The 20757-nt window shown below is 43.5% G+C and overlaps 1 protein-coding gene across 1 annotated transcript in view; it reads right to left on the minus strand.

The window, feature by feature from the left end:
- Positions 1-20757, minus strand: part of Dnah9 (dynein axonemal heavy chain 9) — a 322533-nt gene that overhangs the window by 199152 nt on the left and 102624 nt on the right. Inside the window, exons 27-28 of the mRNA XM_021213724.1 lie at positions 13460-13616; positions 7968-8072 (exon numbers count right to left, since the gene is read on the minus strand). Of these exons, the coding sequence (XP_021069383.1) occupies positions 7968-8072; positions 13460-13616 (262 nt within the window). The remainder of the gene's footprint in view (positions 1-7967; positions 8073-13459; positions 13617-20757) is intronic.

Genomic DNA, 20757 nt, shown 5'->3' on the forward strand with positions numbered 1-20757 from the left:
GGGATGGAGGACATGAGGGATGGGGTGCTAAGGATCAAACTCAAAGGCTTACACACACCAGTGTTGTGCCTCCTGGCCTCGTTCCTAGCCCTAAGCACCTTTTCTGCACAGAAAGCTATTCAAACCTCATCAAGATACTTGGGAGGAACACTTCAACTCATCTCTTCTGCCTCATTATCATAAAACAGAAGCACAGGGAGGCAAAGTGTTTGCCCACCGTTGTAGAGCCCATCTGTGGGGCAGCAGGATTTAAATCCATACCCGGTCCCATGGTGAGAATGCAGGTACCTGCCCCGCCCCCAAGGCTTGTTCCAAGAGTGATGAAATCTACGTGGAGGAAAACAGCAGCGTGTGTGGAACGTTTGAATGTGAACCTTGCCCCTGCAGCTGCATTGATTATGTCAGCTTAAGCCAGCTCTCCCCCACATTGCATGTCTAGGGTGACATGATGAGCGAATGGAGTCTGAATGATCACAGACTGGAGAGTCTGGACTATGGGGAGGGGTGGCATGAGACAGGATGGCACACGTAAACTGAGATGTGAATAGGTGATTCTACTTCCTAATTGCCTCTGATGAAGCCAGAGAACTGTTCGCTGAAGCATTAAACGGCTAGTAACCCCAAATCTTCAGGTGAGCGGAGAAACTCTGGACAGAAAGGTTGACACATTGATAACAGCCTCGTAGCCTTTGTAGGAGGTTAGGATGTGGGTGTTCCTGAGACCACAGAGGAACCGATCTTCGGATGGAATCCTCCACCCCCCAAAGTTCCCCTTTGCTCTACAAAACCTCCAAGCCGTCCAGCCCCCACACGCCCTGCCCCCACTTCGGCACACCCTTAGACTGCTGCCCTTCGTTCTTCTGATTGAAGATCAGTCTGCTTCTGTAGACACCTGCCTCCTCTTCCTATTATTACCCCCACTACTCCCCATCTAACAAGTGTGACCTGGTCGGAGCTCCATTCTGGAGAAGAGCAACCGATGGCACTCAACTGAGCATGCTCTCCACTCTTCTTCGAAATAAGGGCAAAAGTGATCAGCTCTAGCAAGAAGACAAAAAGCACAGACCAGCAGGGTGACTTTGCTCAGCCAGGTCCCACAGCATCGCTGGGAATCTCTAGCCTTGTGTGGGTCTGGGAAGCAAATCCTGAAGCTAAGACAAGGACAGAGTTTTAAATGGACTTCCAGCATGTCTGTCAAGGATGGCTGCTAGAAAAGCCAAGGGTTGCCCTATTCTGCAGAGGGCTATGGAGTGTGTGTGTGTCTCTGTGTGTGTTCTCTCTCTCTCTCTCTCTCTCTCTCTCTCTCTCTCTGTGTGTGTTCTCTCTCTCTCTCTCTCTCTCTCTCTCTGTGTGTGTTCTCTCTCTCTCTCTCTCTCTCTCTCTCTCTCTCTCTCTCTCTCTCTCTCTCTCTCTCTCTGTGTGTGTGTGTGTGTGTGTGTGTATGTGTGTGTATGAAGGTGGGAGAGAAAGGGAAGGGGGCATCATTGCCAGGATATATGACAGTGACAGTTTGGCAATTAGGATTCAGCTCTTCTTCTGCAGTAAAGTTCTAATGACAGAATGTATTTGAGCTCACAGCAATTAGCGGGAACCTGAGACTTTCCCATGAGCAGAATACCAATGTCACTCAGGCAAAGCCAACCTCCAGCAGCACCCTGTGCACTGGACACCCAGGCTGAACGCTGCTGATTCACTCTGGGCTCGTAGCTCAGCCCTGCTCTACCTGGGAGCTCCTTGCTACCCTCAATATCTGAAAGTTAGGTGGCTTCGAGTAAAGGCTGCTCCCTTCCTTCCTTCCTAGTCATTAAATCTATAAAATATACAGAGCACTTTCTTGGCTAGGGACAGGGGGGCAAGTTTAATTAGCGTTTACAAGCTGTTGTGCTACCTTTGGGTGAAGGCCAAGGCTAGAGCATAGGACCCTCCTGCTGTTGGCTCTGACTCAGCAATCTCTACCCAAACATCGAAGCCCAGAAAGCCCCCACTAAGCAGGAATTTATGACGGACTTTGGATTGGAGGCATCTGTGCTTTTGTATAAAATGCTGTTGGGGGCTCTTGAGGGAAATGACGGAGCAGGCTGGTGGATGAGGGTGATGATGCTGGAGCCTCTGTGTTGACAGGTGTTTCTCGTAGCCTGCTTTGTGCCAGGGCTAGGGCTTTCCTCACGGCCTCTGTGGCAACTGAGACTTTTAGGACAAATCTCAGGAATGTGACAGTAATCAGGATCCAAGGGACCTAGATGAAGTCCAGAGGGTTGGGGGTACCAGAGTGGGACACAGATGCACAGTGAAGGTGAGGATTTAATGCAGGCCTTGCTCAGTGGAGGCTGCCAGGTCATCACTGCACACACATCTCTAAACTTGCATCAGTTCTGGGGATTTTAAAGCCTTGGGAATAATAATAATAATAATAATAATAATAATAATAATAATAATAATATCTGATATTTTGAAGCACTTGAGCAGAACCAGCACTATTCTGAACCATGTATAGAAAGCGTCGCAGTCATATCTCTGGAGATTGAGATGGGTGGTTTTAGACTCTAATTTTGTAGGGGTGGAAGTAAGGCAGAAGGTGGTTAAAAACCCATAAAACCATTCTGCTTTTTAAGTTAGCACTGGGGAGGATGAATAGAAGCTATTATTCTTAGAACATTTTTAAGCATCTAAAATTGGCTCAAAATAAAAAGTTAACAGGAAAAAAAAAAAAGGTGGTTAATAACGAACAGTTGCCAAGTGAGACAGATAGGCCAAGTCTTAACACCAAACAAGCTGAAAACAGGATGTATGTTTAGCCACTTCACCCAGAAGGGGCATGACAGAAGTCAAGCATGACCTCATCAGACTCAGGCTGACATCAGTTAACTGATGATAGGCCCCTACATATTCTGAGAACCCAATAGACAGTCTGGTTGTTATGACTACCACAGAGAGTGCCTACTAGGATCCTGTGGTGTCACTTAGGTGACAGACTCTTTGTGCGAGTTTATTTGTATCGATTATGTACATGTCATTTGTTTTACTCTGAAAATAATCTCTGTGACACATTATGAACATTTCCTATGACCAGGAAAAGATATTCCTATCACCCATTAGAAACCCAGAAATGTAAATCTGTAAGGGAGATATGGTTCTCTACTGGGGACCATTCTCACCCATTTCCATGGGTGAATCTGGAGACATTCTCACAGCATGGACGGAAGGGTGCTGCAGGCATTTAGTGGGCGGATATTCCCCACTGCTCAGGACAGACTTTGGCAACAGACTGATCCTGGAAGTTGGCATTCTCAGAAGTCTGTCCTGGGTCCTCCGGCTCACGCCTTGAATCTGCCATAGTGTATGACATATGCAAATTGTCTTATCTTTGAGCGTGTGATAGAATTTAGGGAGGTCACAGGCTAACCCAAGCTGTGTGAATATTCTCAGCTTTTCTCCCTACTCCTTTACCACACTCCTTCCATTGTAGGGATGTAGCTCATTCTCTGGCTACTCTTTTATGAAGCCTTTGTCCAAATTCCATGCATTATTAAAAGTCTGGCTGGATCCCACAGTGATGGTGGAATGGAGTAGTGCTGAAGAATGCCTTCAGGAAGAGCAACACAGTCACTATTTTGTACATTTTGTCAGAGGGTGCAACTTGGGACATTCTCTTGGCTCTGTGGCTGGAGCATTTCTTCTATGCCTGGAGTCCTTGGAACCATGCTGTAAATCCCTTGCTAATAGATCTTCTGGTTTTTATGTATTTGGGGGAGGACAGAGCCTCACCAGCTAGCCTTGAACTCAGTCTTACCTGGGATTTGCTGCCAGGCCTGGTTTGGATCTCTCAGCTACTAGGATGCTCCATGTAGCAGCACAGAATCCTGTCAGTGCCTATACCCACAAGTAGTAGGGACACCAGAGAATATGGGGGAAGTTCAGGGGCTACAGGTTCAAGGTAATAAGTTGGACCTTGGTGGGATGTTTCCCAAGGCTCAGATAATCCAAGGTCTAGAGAACTGACTGAGCCAGCAATGAGGAGATTCTTAAAAGAATTAAGCAGTATAATGCTTTAAAAAAATAGCAAGTAATCTCTCTCGAAATTGCCACAATGAGGATTTTCCCAAATGGATATGCAATTCTGCTTGACCAACCTGACAGAGACATGAAAATACCCAGCAATGTAAACATTGGAGCATAATCACTTCTTCAGAAGTAACTGGGATGAGGAGCAGAGAGGGGTGAGGAGCGGTGGGGACAGGAGAGAACTGTCAGCAGCTGGCGCAGTTTCCAAACCAATATGCCAGCCAGAATGACTGTGTGAATAATTAAGCACAATTTTCTCCTTGGATGCTTATAAGATTTTAAATGTTACCAGCTCCAATTCTGCCTTAGCTGTCGTGAGACCACTTCCTCCCGGCTGTCTTTTAAGGGTGTGTCCCTAGGCCAGAATATGGCAGCATCAGAGAGTTCCAGGCTGAACATATTTTACTTAATTTTAGGAACAAAAGAGGAGATGCCCCACACTAACCTTGCAATATGAGGTCATTCTGTTTTCTGGCTCTTGAGAAGTGGACCACAGTTACTGGGCACTCTTTCTACAGCTAGTGAACGGTTAGGGTTGGTAGGATCATCTGGGGATAGTCCAGCTAAGGATAAGTGAGGCATAGGTGGTATAGGCCTGTTTAAGGCAGGTGTGGACATTCACTCCTGTCCCATGGGTCACAGATAACTATTTCCAACGCATACCCTCCTGTGTTAAAATGAGGACAGCAATCATCCTTACCACCACCACTCCCTCATCACCATCACCACCATCCTCACCATCAACAACATAGTAATCACACGCCTTCATAATCATCATCTTCATCACCAGAACCATAGGAATCATTATCACTATACTACCCTCATCATCATCACCAGCCTTTATCAACATTACCATCATCAACACCACTTTCTTTACCATCAGCATCACCACTAACAAAATTTCCAAAATCATCACCAAATTCACCATTACCTTCATCACTCCTACCACAAACACAACCACCATCACCATCCGTACCATTGCCATTATCACCAGTTATACCATCATCACCATAGCTATCATGACTCCTACCGGGACCATCATGCTCACACTCGAGCATCTATGATCTATAGATCTTTCATTTAAATATTTTAGACATCAAATCACTGAAAACTTATTACACCAAAAGAACTGTGATTGGCTCAGTGAGCTCTCGGTGGGGCATGCTGAGAAGAATGCCTTTGGACACACACAGAGACAGCCTGTGGCAAGCCACTAGCACTGAGCATCACCTTGAGACACCCACCAATGGAATTAGGCATCATGAGTGTTCTGGCCTTAGTGGAATCAGGAACAGCAATGCCTGGCTGGTAAGAGCAAGAGGTGTCCTCTAAACACCGTGGCAAGCAGGCAGAGGAGAGAGCACAGAAATCATGAATGCAGAGAGGAGAGGAAGACATAAAGGTGAATGGAAATAGTAGGATGGTGGGCAAAGGGGACAGGAAGACAGATGTCTGCAGTGGGAGAAGTGGGAAGAGAAACCCCAGGTATATGGGACAATAGAAGGAAGTAGAGCCATGTCCAGTGACTGCTACAAGGAAAAGATAGTGAAACAAGGAAGAGAAAAGATAGTTTCTCTGCAGGTTTTCAGAGCCACTCATAAGCTACCCAGGAAGGGGTTAGTCCCCACAGTACACAGAGACATTCTATGGCACTGTTCCTGACTCCAAGTTGCAAAATGACCACCCATTGGTAGAAACAGCTAAAAGACTTTCAATTTCTGGTATGATATGGTACAGTATGGATATGGTTTCACTTTGTCTTCAGGGCTTAATGTATTGGAATTAAATCTTCGTTATGAGACACTGAGAAGGAATTTGATCCAGCTCTGCTACCTAGAGATCCAACTGTTAGGAGGTGGTTATAGTTAGACAAGGTTATTTGAGTCAGGGCTTATAATTGAATCTTGGGGTTTTGACAGCAAAAAGTCATTACCAGATATGTGTTCTTGAAAGTCCAGGAATGTGAGCCAAATGAACCCATTTTCTTTATATGCTGCCCAATTTCACGTATTTCATTATAATCACAGAAAAAGACTAATATAGTATCTTTCAAAAACATGAGTATTTGGTTTCTGTTTAGGTAATAGCAAGTTTCCATCTATACAAGGCAGAGGTGTGTTGATAAGTATTTACCCCATTGGCTGCCCAAAGAAACAAGGCCTTCAGGTATAGAATGAATTGGTGCCATGGGCTGTAGGTTTTGGAAGGAACAGTTACAGGGGGTCACACCTGGGATTTTGTGTCTGTTAGGCACACACTCTCCCATTCACCCACATCCTCAGCTCCAGGTTTTTGGTAGAAATACTTCCTTCCTAGGCTCTGTCAAGTCATGCAGAAATTAGTATACCAACTTACCAAGCCAAGGCAGAATGATGCTGATGCAAGATGCTGATGCAAAAGAGCTTTCAGATCACCCTTGGGCCTTGCACCCAGACCTTCACTGACTCCCACTGAGAAGAGCAAATCTCAAGGGAAAGTGCACCTTGCTATGGGGAAGCTCCACTAAGGGACAGCTGGGGCAGGTGTCAGTGTTTCTGGAGTAGCCTCTGGCAGATAAGAGAGCCCAAAGGACTGACTACTACACAACGGGCAAGTGGCAGCTGAAGCCCAGGGGTATGGTGTTGTTAAATAGCTGCTGGCACAGGGTTGAACACTCCCCAGTTCTGCACTTGCTTCAGTTCTCTGCTCAAAACTCCACATTTAGCCTCCAGTGACAGGGACAGCATGTTGGATGAGAAGGGTGACAGCTGGAGGTTATGTAGACAGAAGTAGGTATATACTCTGCTGAAGGGGATAAAGCTGCTTTGGCCAGTCTCTCCCATGTGGTTGCTCTGCCTGATGTTCTATTCCCACCCTTTTTATGCCAATCCTTCCTCTATTTCATATCCTTGCCAAAAAAAGAAAAAAGAGAAGCTCAGCCCAGGTGAGTATTGTTCATATTTATAATTACACAGATATACAGGAACCAGATCATAAACTTTCTCATAGCTGTAATAGCTGTAGACTCCCCCCTCCCCTTCACTCCCCTCCCTTTCATTCTCTCTCCCACTTCTTTATTTCTTTACCTTCTACTTCCTTATTTTCTCCTGTTCCTCTCCTCCTCTCCCCTCCCTTCTTCACCCTCCTCTTTCTTTCTTTCTTTCTTGAAATAGTGCTAGCCATGTAATGCCCTAGAAATAAGCCAAAAGGGAGGAAATTTCAACTATATTTGACTGTTTTTTATGTGGACACAAACCCGTGTCTGGCATAAGAGACTTAGCAAAGGAATTCACCCTCTGCCTTTTCTCCTGTTTTCCTTTCTTTGTCCATGGGCCCCTAACCCTAATTCACATCCTCTCCAGTCAGCCTTTAGGGAATGGCTTTAAGATGGCATATTTCAGAATCTTACTCTATAGTGTGGATATTCATATCCCTTCTAGAACACTGAAATGCTCACACCTGTCTCAAGTATTCATTTTGTTTAGAATTGGGTACTGCCATTTACTTAAGTAACACTGTAGTCTTATACATAAATGAGTGGTTTGGGCTGAGAGGCAACTTGCTTACAGGCTTCTATAACAGATATAAGAGTTGAAACTGGAGCCCTGGTTTTACAGCAGTGTGCATGTTTTCAAGCAGCTGGGATCCACCTCCTTGGCTGATCCTCTGTGCCCCTTTTTGAAGAAGGTAGGACAGATAATATCTGTTCCTGCTTTACACACAGAGCAGGAGACTCTCCTAGTTAGAAATGGACATGCTTTGAGGGGTCATGGAGGGAAATTTGGCGGGAAAGGATGGAGATAGGGGAATGGAATGGCAAGGAGGAGGAGGAAATGTTGCTGAGGAAGAAGGAAAACAACAGGCTATCGACTTCCACAGGGCCAGCCATGAAGACCGCAAGGCTCCCATCCCCTCCTAGTCCATACCTGGACAGCCACCACCGACAAGACCTCCACAGAGATTCGGTTAAACTCATCAAAACAGCCCCAGGCACCAGTCTGAGCCAGGCCTTTGTAGATGTTGCCACAGGACTGCAAGGAAACAGATAAAAGATTAAATGATGACAACATCTTAGAATCTTGTCCATAGTCACTTTCCAGCCTCTTTAATTAGAGACACATCAGTCCCCTGAAACAAGCAATGTAATTTCAAGAACAATTGTGTTTTTGAAGGTGACGGGTAACAATACAAGTCATGGTATCAAACAAACTTTCCATGATGCTGCAGTGAGAAATCCCTTTAAGATGTCATCAGGGCTTCTTCCAGAGCATTCTGGAGCGTTCAAAATCCCAGGAAATGAATAAAAGATAGCTTTTCTTACACCACTTAGACAAATAACCTGTTCGGGCTTTGGCATACCCTAATGGGAATCCAATGCCTGTATCTTCAACCCAGGCCCAGCAGCACTCAGGTTTCCCAGCTGACGTGGAGCTGGGAATGTCAGCAACTGACAATAGTTAGAGGCAACGACGGGCAAATCTTGTGAAATGAGAGCAGGAAATGAATTTCAAAGGGGAGATTGTATTTCTATCCTAAAATGAAAAGAAACTCTGGCATTAAGGAGGAGCTAGTGAGCAATGTGCCAGTGGTAAGGGAGCAGGTACAGGAGGCCATTGGCTATAGGATGCCTCTAAAATGCCAGGGATATGCAGTCAGGGGAGTCCTGACATCTATCAAGAGGTCACTTTTGAAATGACTAGCGTATATAGGACCTGCTGCTGGATATGATCCCTGCAAGGACTTGAGGGAAGGTGTTGGCAATAAGGTATACAAGTCAAATAGAATCGCTACAGAAGTATTGGTTCCCTTGAAGACTGCAGAATGCACTGTCACAGAGTCACAGAGCCCAGAGGGGAATGGGCCAGAGTACTCCAGTGTGATCAGTGAAGATGAGATGGCAGAACAGCAGCACATTCCAAGATGTGCTTTGTGGAATGCCAGCTGTTCCTTGAGAGAAGGATTTTTGTTGTCAAGAAAGTTGGGGAGACACTACACTCCATAATCCACCTTTGCCAAGTTTTAAATATATACTAATGGGCTGTGAGGGTAGGTCAGTAGGAGAGCATGCATTTGTCTAATCTAATATATATATATATATATATATATATATATATATATATATATTATAGATATATATATCTCCCTCTCTCCTTCTTTCTTTTCTACACAAACATGCATACACAAACATATATACCCAAACACATATGCATGTACACACTTTAAATTTCTGAAACAAGATTAATTTGTTACATGGCTGCAATTCCTTCTTCCCCTTATCACCTGTGATCTTCTCAGAATATACTCCAACAAAATTGGAGTAGTGAGAAAGCAAAAAGAGGCAGACAGACGACAGACAGACAGAAGTCTGAATAACGAGTTCCCAGAAGAAGGTGCTTCGGAGTCCACTCTGCAGTGCACACTCGTGTCTGTGTGCTGAGGAGAGGGGAAGGCTGTCCAGGAGGATAAAAGATTATGGAAGAAAAACGAGCAAAATAATGATGTGCCCGGAGAAAAGTAAAGATGCCATTTGGGATGGAAAATTGATTACTAAGGAAAGTCTTAGTAATGGAAAGCCTTGAATTTATTACAAGGAGTCTTTAGAGGTTTGCATGAGAGACGATGATTAAGGCAACATTTTTTTCAGAATCAGTCAGACAGTTACCTAGGCAAGGTTAGATGTAGGACAGAGTTTAAAGAGCTAGGGAAAACACACCACACCTCTTATTAAACCCCAGAACTCTCAAACTCAGATAGAAAAGGCGAACATAAGAGAACCCAAAAGATCAGCAGTTGCCAGATGTTTTGAGGGAAGGGGTAGGGGGTGGGGGAGAGAATGAGACCCAGGTAGAGCAGAGGTAGAAAAACTATTTACTGCACATGGTACTGTGACGTTGGGTAGATGAATTACACACTTCCCTGAACCTATAGAACTGTATGTTCAATTGTTCTTCCAAACAGTGAATTCCAACATAGTCTTACTTCAGTTTAGAGCAATGTATTGGCCCTGTTTATGCTACATTAACCTGTTATCTGAGTTAGGATTATTGTAGCTGTGATGAAACACTTTGGCCAAAAAGCAAGCTGGAGAGGAAAGGGGTTATTTGGCATACACTTCCACAGTCTTGTTCATCATTGAAAGAAGTCAGGACAGGAACTTAAACAGGGCAGCATCCTGGAGGCGGGAGCTGATGCAGAGGCCATGAGAAATGCTGCTTACTGGCTTGCTCAGCCTGCTCTTATAGAACCCAGAGTCACCAGCTGAGGCACCACCCACCATGAGCTGGGCCCTTCCACATCAGTCACTAATTGAGAAAATGACCTATGGGTTTGCCTACAATCTCTCCAATTTCCTCTCCAGCTGCTTCTGCTCATGTGGATACGCACAATGGCTTCCTGGTGTGATTCTGCTTTCCTGCTATTTTAAAGCTCACAGATCTTTCAGCAGCCCACTGCTTGAAGGGCCTATGGTCCTTGACATCCATACTCTATTCCCATGACCCTCTGTACATCTCCCAGTGATCTGTAAGACTTCTTGGCTACCACACTATTCTTAGTTCTAGTCTCTACTCTGGAGAAACATAAGCAGAATCTATTATTGTTAGAGTCATAACAGACATCCAAATGCATGACAGCTATACCCACCTCTCATTCCTTTCTCTCTTCACCCCAGCCAGGCTCTAGGAGAGAAGGTCAGGAGTGAAGCTGATGAAGGCTGGGGTAAGAATGTTGGCTGCTTAGAAATAGATTCTGGCTTTAAAGCCAGGCTTTAGACCATGCTGTATTAAAGTATTACATCCCAGAACTCAAACAGCCTTGGGTCTCATGAGCTCCTCAATGTGTTTCCTCACCAGCAACCACTGTGTCTGTCCTCCTGTTCTGGAATATTCCGAGGCCTAGAGTTTATAGGTTACTCATCCATGCCCAGGATTGTGACATTTCAGCAAAAAATTAGACTTATTATCAATTAGTCCATAAATGTCTTGTTTCTCTAGATAGATTGGGCTATATTCAACTTATACATATATCTATCATCTTTCAATTATTGATCAGCATGTTCTACCTATCTATTAATCTATATTATCCAAAGGGTCCCCCCAGGGTCCTGCCATGTTCCTTCTGTATCCTCACTGAAAACCATAGTTCCTTGCCCACTCTTGACTCAGCTGACTGTGGGTTTTTCCAGCAGGCTTGAGTTTAAACAGGGGCCTTAGTATTCTTAGACACTGGTAAACACATTTAGGTTGTTCCTCAAACCTGAAGAAACTGGCTCCAGTCATGAGGAAAATTTCTAAAACATCATAAGAGCCACATCTACTGACTTGTGGCTGAGGAGATTCCTAGACAGAATATCTCAACCTGTCACCGTTCATCTTCAGAGATAAGTCCCAGTACCCTAGACATTCCTCTACTAAGTGTTTTGCATGGATCCCCCTGGTATCTAGTCTTTCCGCCCTTCCTTTTCCTGATCACCTGACCTATTCTGCTGGAGCTTAAACCCAGAGGCTTATGGATTTCTGCATGCTAGGTAAGTATTCTCCCACTAAGTGACACCCTAGTCTTATGTCTGTCTTCGGAATCTTCACCAGCCCTATCTTCGGGTTCCCAAGGACACTCCCTGGTGGAAACTCCCTTGTGGCTACTTTTGGAGCATCTCCAGCTTCAGTTCTGCAAGATGAAACCTCATTTGTTTTGTTCTCTTCCCAAATGTCCCACATATTCTCAGCAATGACAGTAACCAATAAACCAACTTACTTTGTTTCTGGAACATTCTATGATTAAATTTAGTTTCCAAACAGCTGGACAGTAAAGGAGAAAGGCTTGCAGAAGCAATTTAGTGAAGCTATCTGATTACCATGATGTTTGGTACATAGGAAATGAACACCTTCATTTTGGGCTACCATTATCCTCTTGATACCGCCCTAGTTCGTGTCTGGCCTGGACTCAAAGATTGAAAGTTAAGGGAAAGCCCAGAGGAGCCAAGGGCAAACTTTCTTTTATACTGTACTTTTAGAGCAATCAGTAGGTTTGGGGACAATTGAATTTGAAATAATTGTGATAAATGGCCTTTATGATCTCTGGCCCTGGAGTCAACTCCTCTCTTTCTGTTTGCTGTGCTTGATTTGACTTTGAAGAAATCTGCTGATTTTCCAGCATGAAAAGCCACGCCTTCTAGGTTCCAATGAGTGTGTCTTCCATAATGCTTCCCTTGGGAGATTTACTTATATCAGCAATCCTGCCAATAATTAACTATAGAAGAATCTAGAAGCTCAAAATAATCCTTAAGGCTGAGCTTATTTCTTTAAAAAGGAAAAGAAAAACTTCTTCCAGTCTTGAAAAGAAACATTATCTTAATGTATTCATCAATAAAAACAGCTGTGCTCAAATTTAGAGGCAGTGGCTCAGGGAAGGATTGGATGCAGGTCTGGATGCCCCTTCTGTTTGTTTGCTATGAGAAAACATGGCTTTCTAGGACTCTTGTAACTTTATATACTAAAGTTAACCATGCCAGTTCCAGAAAATGAGTGTTGCCTAAAGAATCATGGTTCAGTAGCTGCAGTCTCTAAAATTATTTCTATATTAAATGTATTTTCAAACATGAAATTTTATGTGATCTATCTCGCATAACTTTTTTTTTTCTACTCTGAAACATTCACGTTATCTGTTTATTCTCTTTACAAGGGAAACATAAGGTACCTTATTAAAAACATATAGTATGAGAAAAACCCCTGTCTAAAGGCAGTGGGGCAAGCTGTTATTGTGTATCTTTAAAATGAGTTTTTAATTCATTTGCGAGTAGAATGTCTATATTTGAAAGTGACCTCATGGGCCTTTTGTTTCTCTGGCTTTTCTCCAGGACACAAACTAGAACACATTAGTTGTTTGAAGGAAATGAAGTACATAGTCTTTATACTGCCTTTGGCAGGCCTCTCTTGCAGATGATGTCTTCTGTTTACAGGATTCTCATCTGCCTTTGCATGATATCCTAGGAGAACACCCCTCTTTCCAGAGGAGCTCAAATAAAACCATCACCTGGAGACAGGGGTTTTCATCACAGCTACTCATAAGCCTTTCTGCCCTTCCACCTGACAGTACATTTAGGACTTTGGGGCATTGCTTGGTATCATCATTTTACAGGCAACAAGAGAAAAGCCACCTTGTCAAATGATCCATTTGTTCACCAAGTTCATTAGGAGAGTCAGAATGTATTGAGAGCTGTGCCTCTTGGTTACATAAGAGGTTGACAGGAGGCCAATAAGGGTTAAAGCAACCTTAAGTCTACTATGAAAGAGTAAGGAGGAATCTGTCTGGACTCTGCATCTCCTGGGAAAGTAGCGCCAACCAAGTATGGATAAACCATGCACCCGATCTGATCTGCCACCCAAGTCCCAATATCTCCCCAAGATGAGAAAGCTCATACCTTGTAGTCCATCTGCTCAGAACAGTTAAACACATAGACCATGATGCCCAGTGCTCTGCCCAGGTCCTTAGTGGTCTCTGTCTTGCCTGTGCCTGTAGGTCCTGCTGGAGCCCCACTCATGGTCAAGTGTAGAGACTGTGTGAGAGTGATGTAGCACCTGCAAACGTAGGAGGGAAAGTTCTTTTACCTGTGCCATTGATGGCCCTGCTGGGTATCCGAGACATGGAAGTTCAAGGATATGTGGGCCTGACTTCCCATCTACAAAGGAAAGAAAACCCAGAACATCTCCCTTGTCTGTTCCCCACAGAGCCTGAACTTCCCAGAGAACAACCCGATCACGACCGCCTCCTGTTGGTGCACTGTGTAAAGATTATCCTTGTGTTATTCAAAATGCTAGTCTCTCTGCTAGTTCCTCTCATGTCTTATTGAAATCCAGACATGGCATTGGAATGCTTACTCCAAATATCTCCTGTTTCAAGTTTATGTAAACAATGTGTACCATTTATTCTCTGCCTTTTCAATAAAAGCTGATCAGCCAATGACTGGGCAGAAGAGAGAATTGGGTGGGACTTCTGCTAACCAGGGGAGAGGGAGAGAGAAAAGAGTAAGGGGGAGTCCGCTACCAGGAGGGCAAGAAAATTCCGCTGAAGCCCAGAGAGCCAGACCAATACTAAAATGTAAGGATCTCGGGGACTTTGCCTGGGAGGTAGTCAGATCATTTTAGAGGATTAAAATAGATCAATGACTGCCCAGGTACTGTGCAGTAAAGCTTGATGAAATAAGTCAGCCTCAGTCTTATTCATCTGGGACCTAGCAGGGGGTCGAGAAAAACTACATACCTTTTAAAATTACCATTACAGCCTTTCTGTAGGTCATTGTGGCCCCTTGCTGGCCCATCCTAACCTTGACCACCACGTCTTCTGCTCTAGCCACATTCACTTCTCAACGCTTTGATGCTCTCCCCCAAAGCACACCAAGCTTTGCAGAGCAACGCTTGCTTTCCAGGTGCTCTGACACTGTGTTGGGCTTCTCCTCCCCAGCCAAGCCACCCATCTAAGCCTACCTAGATGATTTACCATTCCCGTCTGTCTAGGCAATGGCTAGGGACTCCTGGCTAGGGATAGACATTAGTCCATACACTAAGTATTCTCAGCCCCAGCAGGACCGGCGTGAGTGAGAGGAAGCTGCTTAGCTGAGCTCCTGTCCCACTTGGTTCACTCTAATGCCCACCATGTATATCACACAGATTTCTCACATCTGCACTGGTAAGAATTAGGATGCATAACTTTCTTGCTCATTGTTTTACCTTCAGAACCCAGCACAGCTCTAGGCACATATAAGCCTTCAGTGACTCTTTAGGAAGACCATCAGTGACTCCACCAGTAAACTGATCATCATTCAATTTAGTGTTCCTGTTACTATCTTCACCAATGGCAATCGGGTAAAATCAGCTTTATGATTAATAATACGGTTAGAGCTGAGGAGATGGCTCAGTGGGTAAAGTGCTTATGCTGCTCAAGTAAGAGGACCCAAGTACAGGTCCTCAGCTGCCATGTGAAATACGGGTGTTGGTGAGACATGCCTGTATTCCCAGGACTGGGTAGTATGTGCATGCACATGTGTATGTTGGGTAGAGAGGTGGAGACATAGGATCCTTCATAACCACTGGACAGCCAGTATGACTGAAATGGTGTGCTTCAGGTTCATTCAGTAAGAGAGACCTTATCACAAAAGAAGGGGACAATGTTTACCCAATGACATGTGGACCCAAATACACACACACACACACACACACACACACACACACACATGTATGCACACACACACAGAAATACACACACATGTATACACACACACAGAAATACACACATACCCAACATACTGCACATACACACATTCATACACTATACATGTATACACACAACACCACAAATACACACACCCAACAGACTGCACATACATTCCCACTTCACATACTATACATGCATGTATACACAATACTACATACACATACCACACTCTACCTACACACCCACTAATCACACAATTATTTAAGGTATTCAAAGTATTCATAGTTTTCACAGTCCCCTTTAGTTGTGCTCATTGGATAAAAAGCCCAGAAAAGATGCATTACGTTTATAATACAGAATATGTCCATAACAAATGATGGCAAGGATTAAAGAGAAAGGAGAGATTCATATGTTGCTGGTAGGAATGTTACTTGGTGCAGTCACTTTGAAAGACAGGCTAAAAGTTTCTTCAAAAGAAGGGATTTTCATATAATTCAGAAATTCCCTTCCTGGCAGTTTCCCCACTCATTTATAGAACTCAATCATGGTCACAATATTCATATCAATAAAACTAAGTGAAAACCAAATGCCCATCCAGAGTGGATAGATAAACGAAATGCAGTATCCATGCATCAGAACACTCTTGGGCAATAGGAAGGAAACGGAGGTGCGAACATAGCACAAAACACATGAATCTTCATTGCCATGCTCCACAAGTGGAAGAAGACAGAGAAAAAGATTGTATGAAACATCTAGAAATGAATGATAGAGATAGCCAACAAATCAGTGGCTGCCAGAGGCTGGGGTGGGAGCAGAGATTTACCACAATACCATAAAAGATATGTTCAATTGAATTGTACCCTTTAAGACACTAAAAATATACCTCAATACGTCTGTTAAGTTGTACTGAAGGTCTAATTTTTCCATACCTAGTGAATCAATAGACTCTACTCATGAGCTCAGTCCGATAGAAGCAGTGCCCAGTATTATCTGCCCCATTCAATATCTGATGCTTCAGGTGACAAGTGACTGACTGAGACAGTATCTTCCCTGCCAGATGGTGATAAGCCTTTACTGGTTGGATGGAGCTCAGCACCAACATACTGTCAAAGGGACTCACATTTAAACTTCTGTATTCTCCACTAATCAATTTCCCATTTCTGTTTTGGCCTTGGAGTAAAACCTAGGAGGGCAGTTTCCCTGGATAGAGAGAAGTAGGTTGGAATCATTTCACATCTAGTTTGCTTGTGAAATGGAGGGCACTGACTTAGTTGATCACAGGGATTTGGGATACGTTCTGCCTTAACCCCTGGTCATGCAGGCTCATTGGCTGACTATACTTTCCCTGGAGAAATTGGGACATTGAACATGAAACAGGCCATGGGGCAGGATGATGGGCATTGAGCCCTGGATGGACCATGAAGTAAGGTGAAGTGAGTGTATAAAGCGGGATGGTTCTCTTATCATCTTTCTTGGTCCTTATTGCCATTTGACTACTCTAGACAGCCCTTCACAGAGCCCTACATCTAGCTTCTTCATCTCTTGGTTTCTGGTTCCAGACTGGTCCTGTACCTACCACCTCTCCCAGTCACCGAAGCTCAAAACTCCATACCCAGGAGGAAAGGCATCTGCCTGAACCATCAGAAGCCCAACTCAGATACACACCACCACCTTCCCTCTCATACCTCTCTTCCTATAGCTGAAGGGCAGAGCTAGGCCTCTGCTCTTGAGTTGCAGTATCCACACAGAATCTGGAAGTCTATAAAGGCAATGTTTCACAAAGCAGAGTTCCTGTTGCGAAAAAAGACGCCATCAGAGCAAAATATTTGGAACTCTTATTTTGAGGATACACTGAGTTTCTGGGCACTTGGGAAATGTCAGAATGTTGTCATTTCCATCCATAGTAATAGAACTCAGAACGAAAAGAGATTTACAAAGTCAGTAAATCCACCCTCTATATAGAAGGGTAGGGAACTGGGCCATCTGATGGAAGCTAAAACACCATCAGTGGGGACTTTAGAATGGGCAATAAGAAGAGCCCAAAGCAGGCAGAGGCTATCTGCTGAAAGAGACACTGTCAAGATGCCCCGACGACCTAGCCAGTCACATGTTGTCATCTTTGAGACAGATACCTACTCTAGAGGGCCCTGTGTGGTCTCCTTAGTCCATCTTTTTAAACACACAAGCAGCTTCTATCTGCTCTTACTTCCTTGTGCAGGTGGGAGATGATCCACCATGAGCCGATGAGGCACTCTCCACCATGTTCTTCCACCACAATGCCCTGTGCTGCCACAGGACCAAAACATCATGTCCAGGTGAGGAAGAATAAAACCCCTGAAGCCAGAAGCCCAAACATATCTTTCTTCTTCCAATTTGATTTTCTTGAGGTTGTTGTCACAGTGACAGAAAGCTCACTAACCTACCATAGAATGACACACGACTGTAGAAATGACTTCAGTGTTGTCACCATTTCCACACACAGGCAAAGAACAGGGGGTTTTACAACGGTGAGAACCGAGGAATTGAAGTGGTACAGCAATCTCTACATGGAGCAAGACCTCAATCAACACGCCCAGGATTCAGTCGTCCCAACATTTAATAATATCATTATTGGTAATTTGAATTAAGAATTGGCTTAACATGTAGAAGATAAACAAAACATTTTCATTGGTCTCACTTCTTATTCTATGACAATTTCATGCATATACATAGTGCATTCTATTTCCTCCCATTCCATTCTCTCTCTCTCTCTCTCTCTCTCTCTCTCTCTCTCTCTCTCTCACTCTCTCTCTCTCTCTCACACACACACTTTCACACACACACACACACACACACACACACACACACACACACACACACACACCTGCCCTTTTCCCTCTAGGCCCCCTTCTCACAGTCATAGCTTTTTGTTTTGCTACCCACTGGTTTTAACCAGGACTACATTTCTAAACAATTTTAGTAATTAAAAATGATGCTCTATGCCCACGAGTATAGGATAGCACAAAATGGATTTGGGAAAAAAAGGACACAAAGTTGGTAGTGGGGTAGAGAGGTGAGGAGTGAGTCTTGGAGGAGCTAAAGGGAGGAGTTGGGGTGAATATGATCAAAATATATTGTATGGAATTATTAATAAAGTATTAAAAATGATGTGCCAGATATGAAGAAGTTAGTCTTCAGAAAAACAAATGCAAAGCTGCCCTCCAACACTTGTGAACACGGTGAACTGGGGGGATGTAGTAAGAGGGTGAACCATGTAAAAGAGCCAGAGACTTTAACAGGTTCCAACACCTCACCATGAGAGGCAGCATGGAGAGAAGAAAAATGGCATCCACTTCAATCTAGAACAAATTTTCCTTTTCCCTTATAATATTTACATTTTAATGCCTCATATTTACCATAAATACAATTCTGCATCTGCTTAGGTTATAAGGTCTTTTCCATCTAAGATGCACTTTCTCTTTGCTTATACAATCTAGGAAGTGTCTCTCTCAAAATAGGATGGGAAGAAATGGCACAAACATCCCAACTATCCTTGGGGCAATCTCTCTAGCTTAACGAGCAGCGTGCCTGTAACTAGACTGGAGTGGTAATGATGGAGTTGCATGATTTCTGTGTCTCACATATGAAAAGAAATGCCAGAAGTGACATAGAAAGCCCGAAATACTTGCAACTAAAGTGCCTGGAATTTCTAAATCTGGAAATTAAATGGGAAAAATGAAAAATAAATATGTAAAAATTTTCCATACTCACAAAATAAATTAAGATAATTTATGTCAAGAAAAAAAAAACACAAAACAAAACAAAAACCCAAACCAATAATACCCAAGCATTAAGTGTTGATAAAAATGATACATTAGACCGCATCAAAATCTGAGACATTTGAACTTCAAAAGACGCTATGAAGAAAATGAAAAGATACACCACAGACTAGGATACCATGTCTGGAAGCATATATGTAATATATGCATGCAGAGCCTGCAAAGACTTTTCACAGCTCCATAAGAACATAAACATGTTATTATACTGAAGAAGAAACTTGAACAGTACAATGCACACGATAAAAGTTGCTTGACATTTTTAAGCAGTTGGAAAATGCAAACTATGTTCTGGGTGAGCAAGCCCTCCACACTGACCACTGTGGCTGCTGCAACAAGTCAGTCAACAATGACTACCACCATCAAGGAGCCAGAGAAACGGGGATGCTCACTCGATGATGGTGAGAGTCTAAAATAGTACACCCATTTTGGAAAAACAATTTGGAAGTTTCTCAAAGTCCAGCATGAAAGAGCATAAGACCTAATAAGTCCCCCCATCCAAGCAAAACCCACATTCACAATCCAGACTTGCATGAAAAATGTTCATATTGGTGTTGTGATAATGTCCACAAGTAGAGACAGTCCAAGTGTCTGCCACTGACCAAATGCACAGACGATTGTGTCCATGGGGTTCCAGCCCTGAGGTCTTTTTTGTTTAGGGCTGAGAGACGACCATGCTCCTGCCGATGGACAGTTTCCAGCTTTGAACAATACTTCCTTTTTCCTTTAAAAGTTTAATTTGGGCTACTATCACTTGTAATTAAAAATGTTTTGATGAAACAATATTTTTACTCACTGTTCTCAACAGTCAAAACATTTACCAAAGAACTCAAAGAGGTTAAATCAAACGGAAAATAAAACAATCTAGCAAAAGATATGAGTTAAATATTATCTTTCTCTTTGGATAGGGACTTTCTAAACCTAAGAGTAATTTATAAAGAACCAGCGTGGTGACAGTGTAACCCTCAGTGGAAGAAAGTCCAGTGGCCAATCAACACATTACTCGGAAGCCTGGAAGTAATTAAGGCCCAAACCCAAAGGAGATATAGTGTGACCAGCAAAATGAATTGGGACGTTAAAGCAATACATAAAGCTATTTAATGTACCCTGCACTGAACACTTTCAGAAACCAGGGAGGGCAGGGACATTAATTTTCAACAAACAAAACCAACAAGGGTACTGGAGAAATAGCTCAGTGGCTGGAGTAACCTCATGTTCTTCCAGGAGACTGGACATAGGATCGAAGCATGTATGTTATGTCATAGGACTTACAGCCACGTGTAACTACCGCTCCAAGGGATCTGACACCCACTTCAGGACTCCATGAGCACTCACCCATACATGCACAGATGATGAAATGCAAGTTTGTACCATTTGTTTATTTTCATCGTTATCATCTCAGAACGAATGGTAAGAACCTTGGAAGAACATTCAGAGGGGTTCATGAGGCTTTATTGTTATAACTGAATGCTCCCACCACATGATTACATTACATAAACTATGGGGCACTTGGAACCAGACTATGATTGCACTCCTGAAGTATTTTAGAACACCCCAAGAATATACATCCAGTTATTGCATGGATGTCACATGTGGAGATGTGAACAGATGTCTACCTACCCAATGAAGCTCCAATGACAGACCATATACAGTGTTACTGACATTCCACTTGATAGACCAATGTACTTCTTGG

The sequence above is a fragment of the Mus pahari genome, chromosome 14, assembly GCF_900095145.1.
Source record: "Mus pahari chromosome 14, PAHARI_EIJ_v1.1, whole genome shotgun sequence".
Classification (NCBI taxonomy): Eukaryota; Metazoa; Chordata; class Mammalia; order Rodentia; family Muridae; genus Mus; species Mus pahari.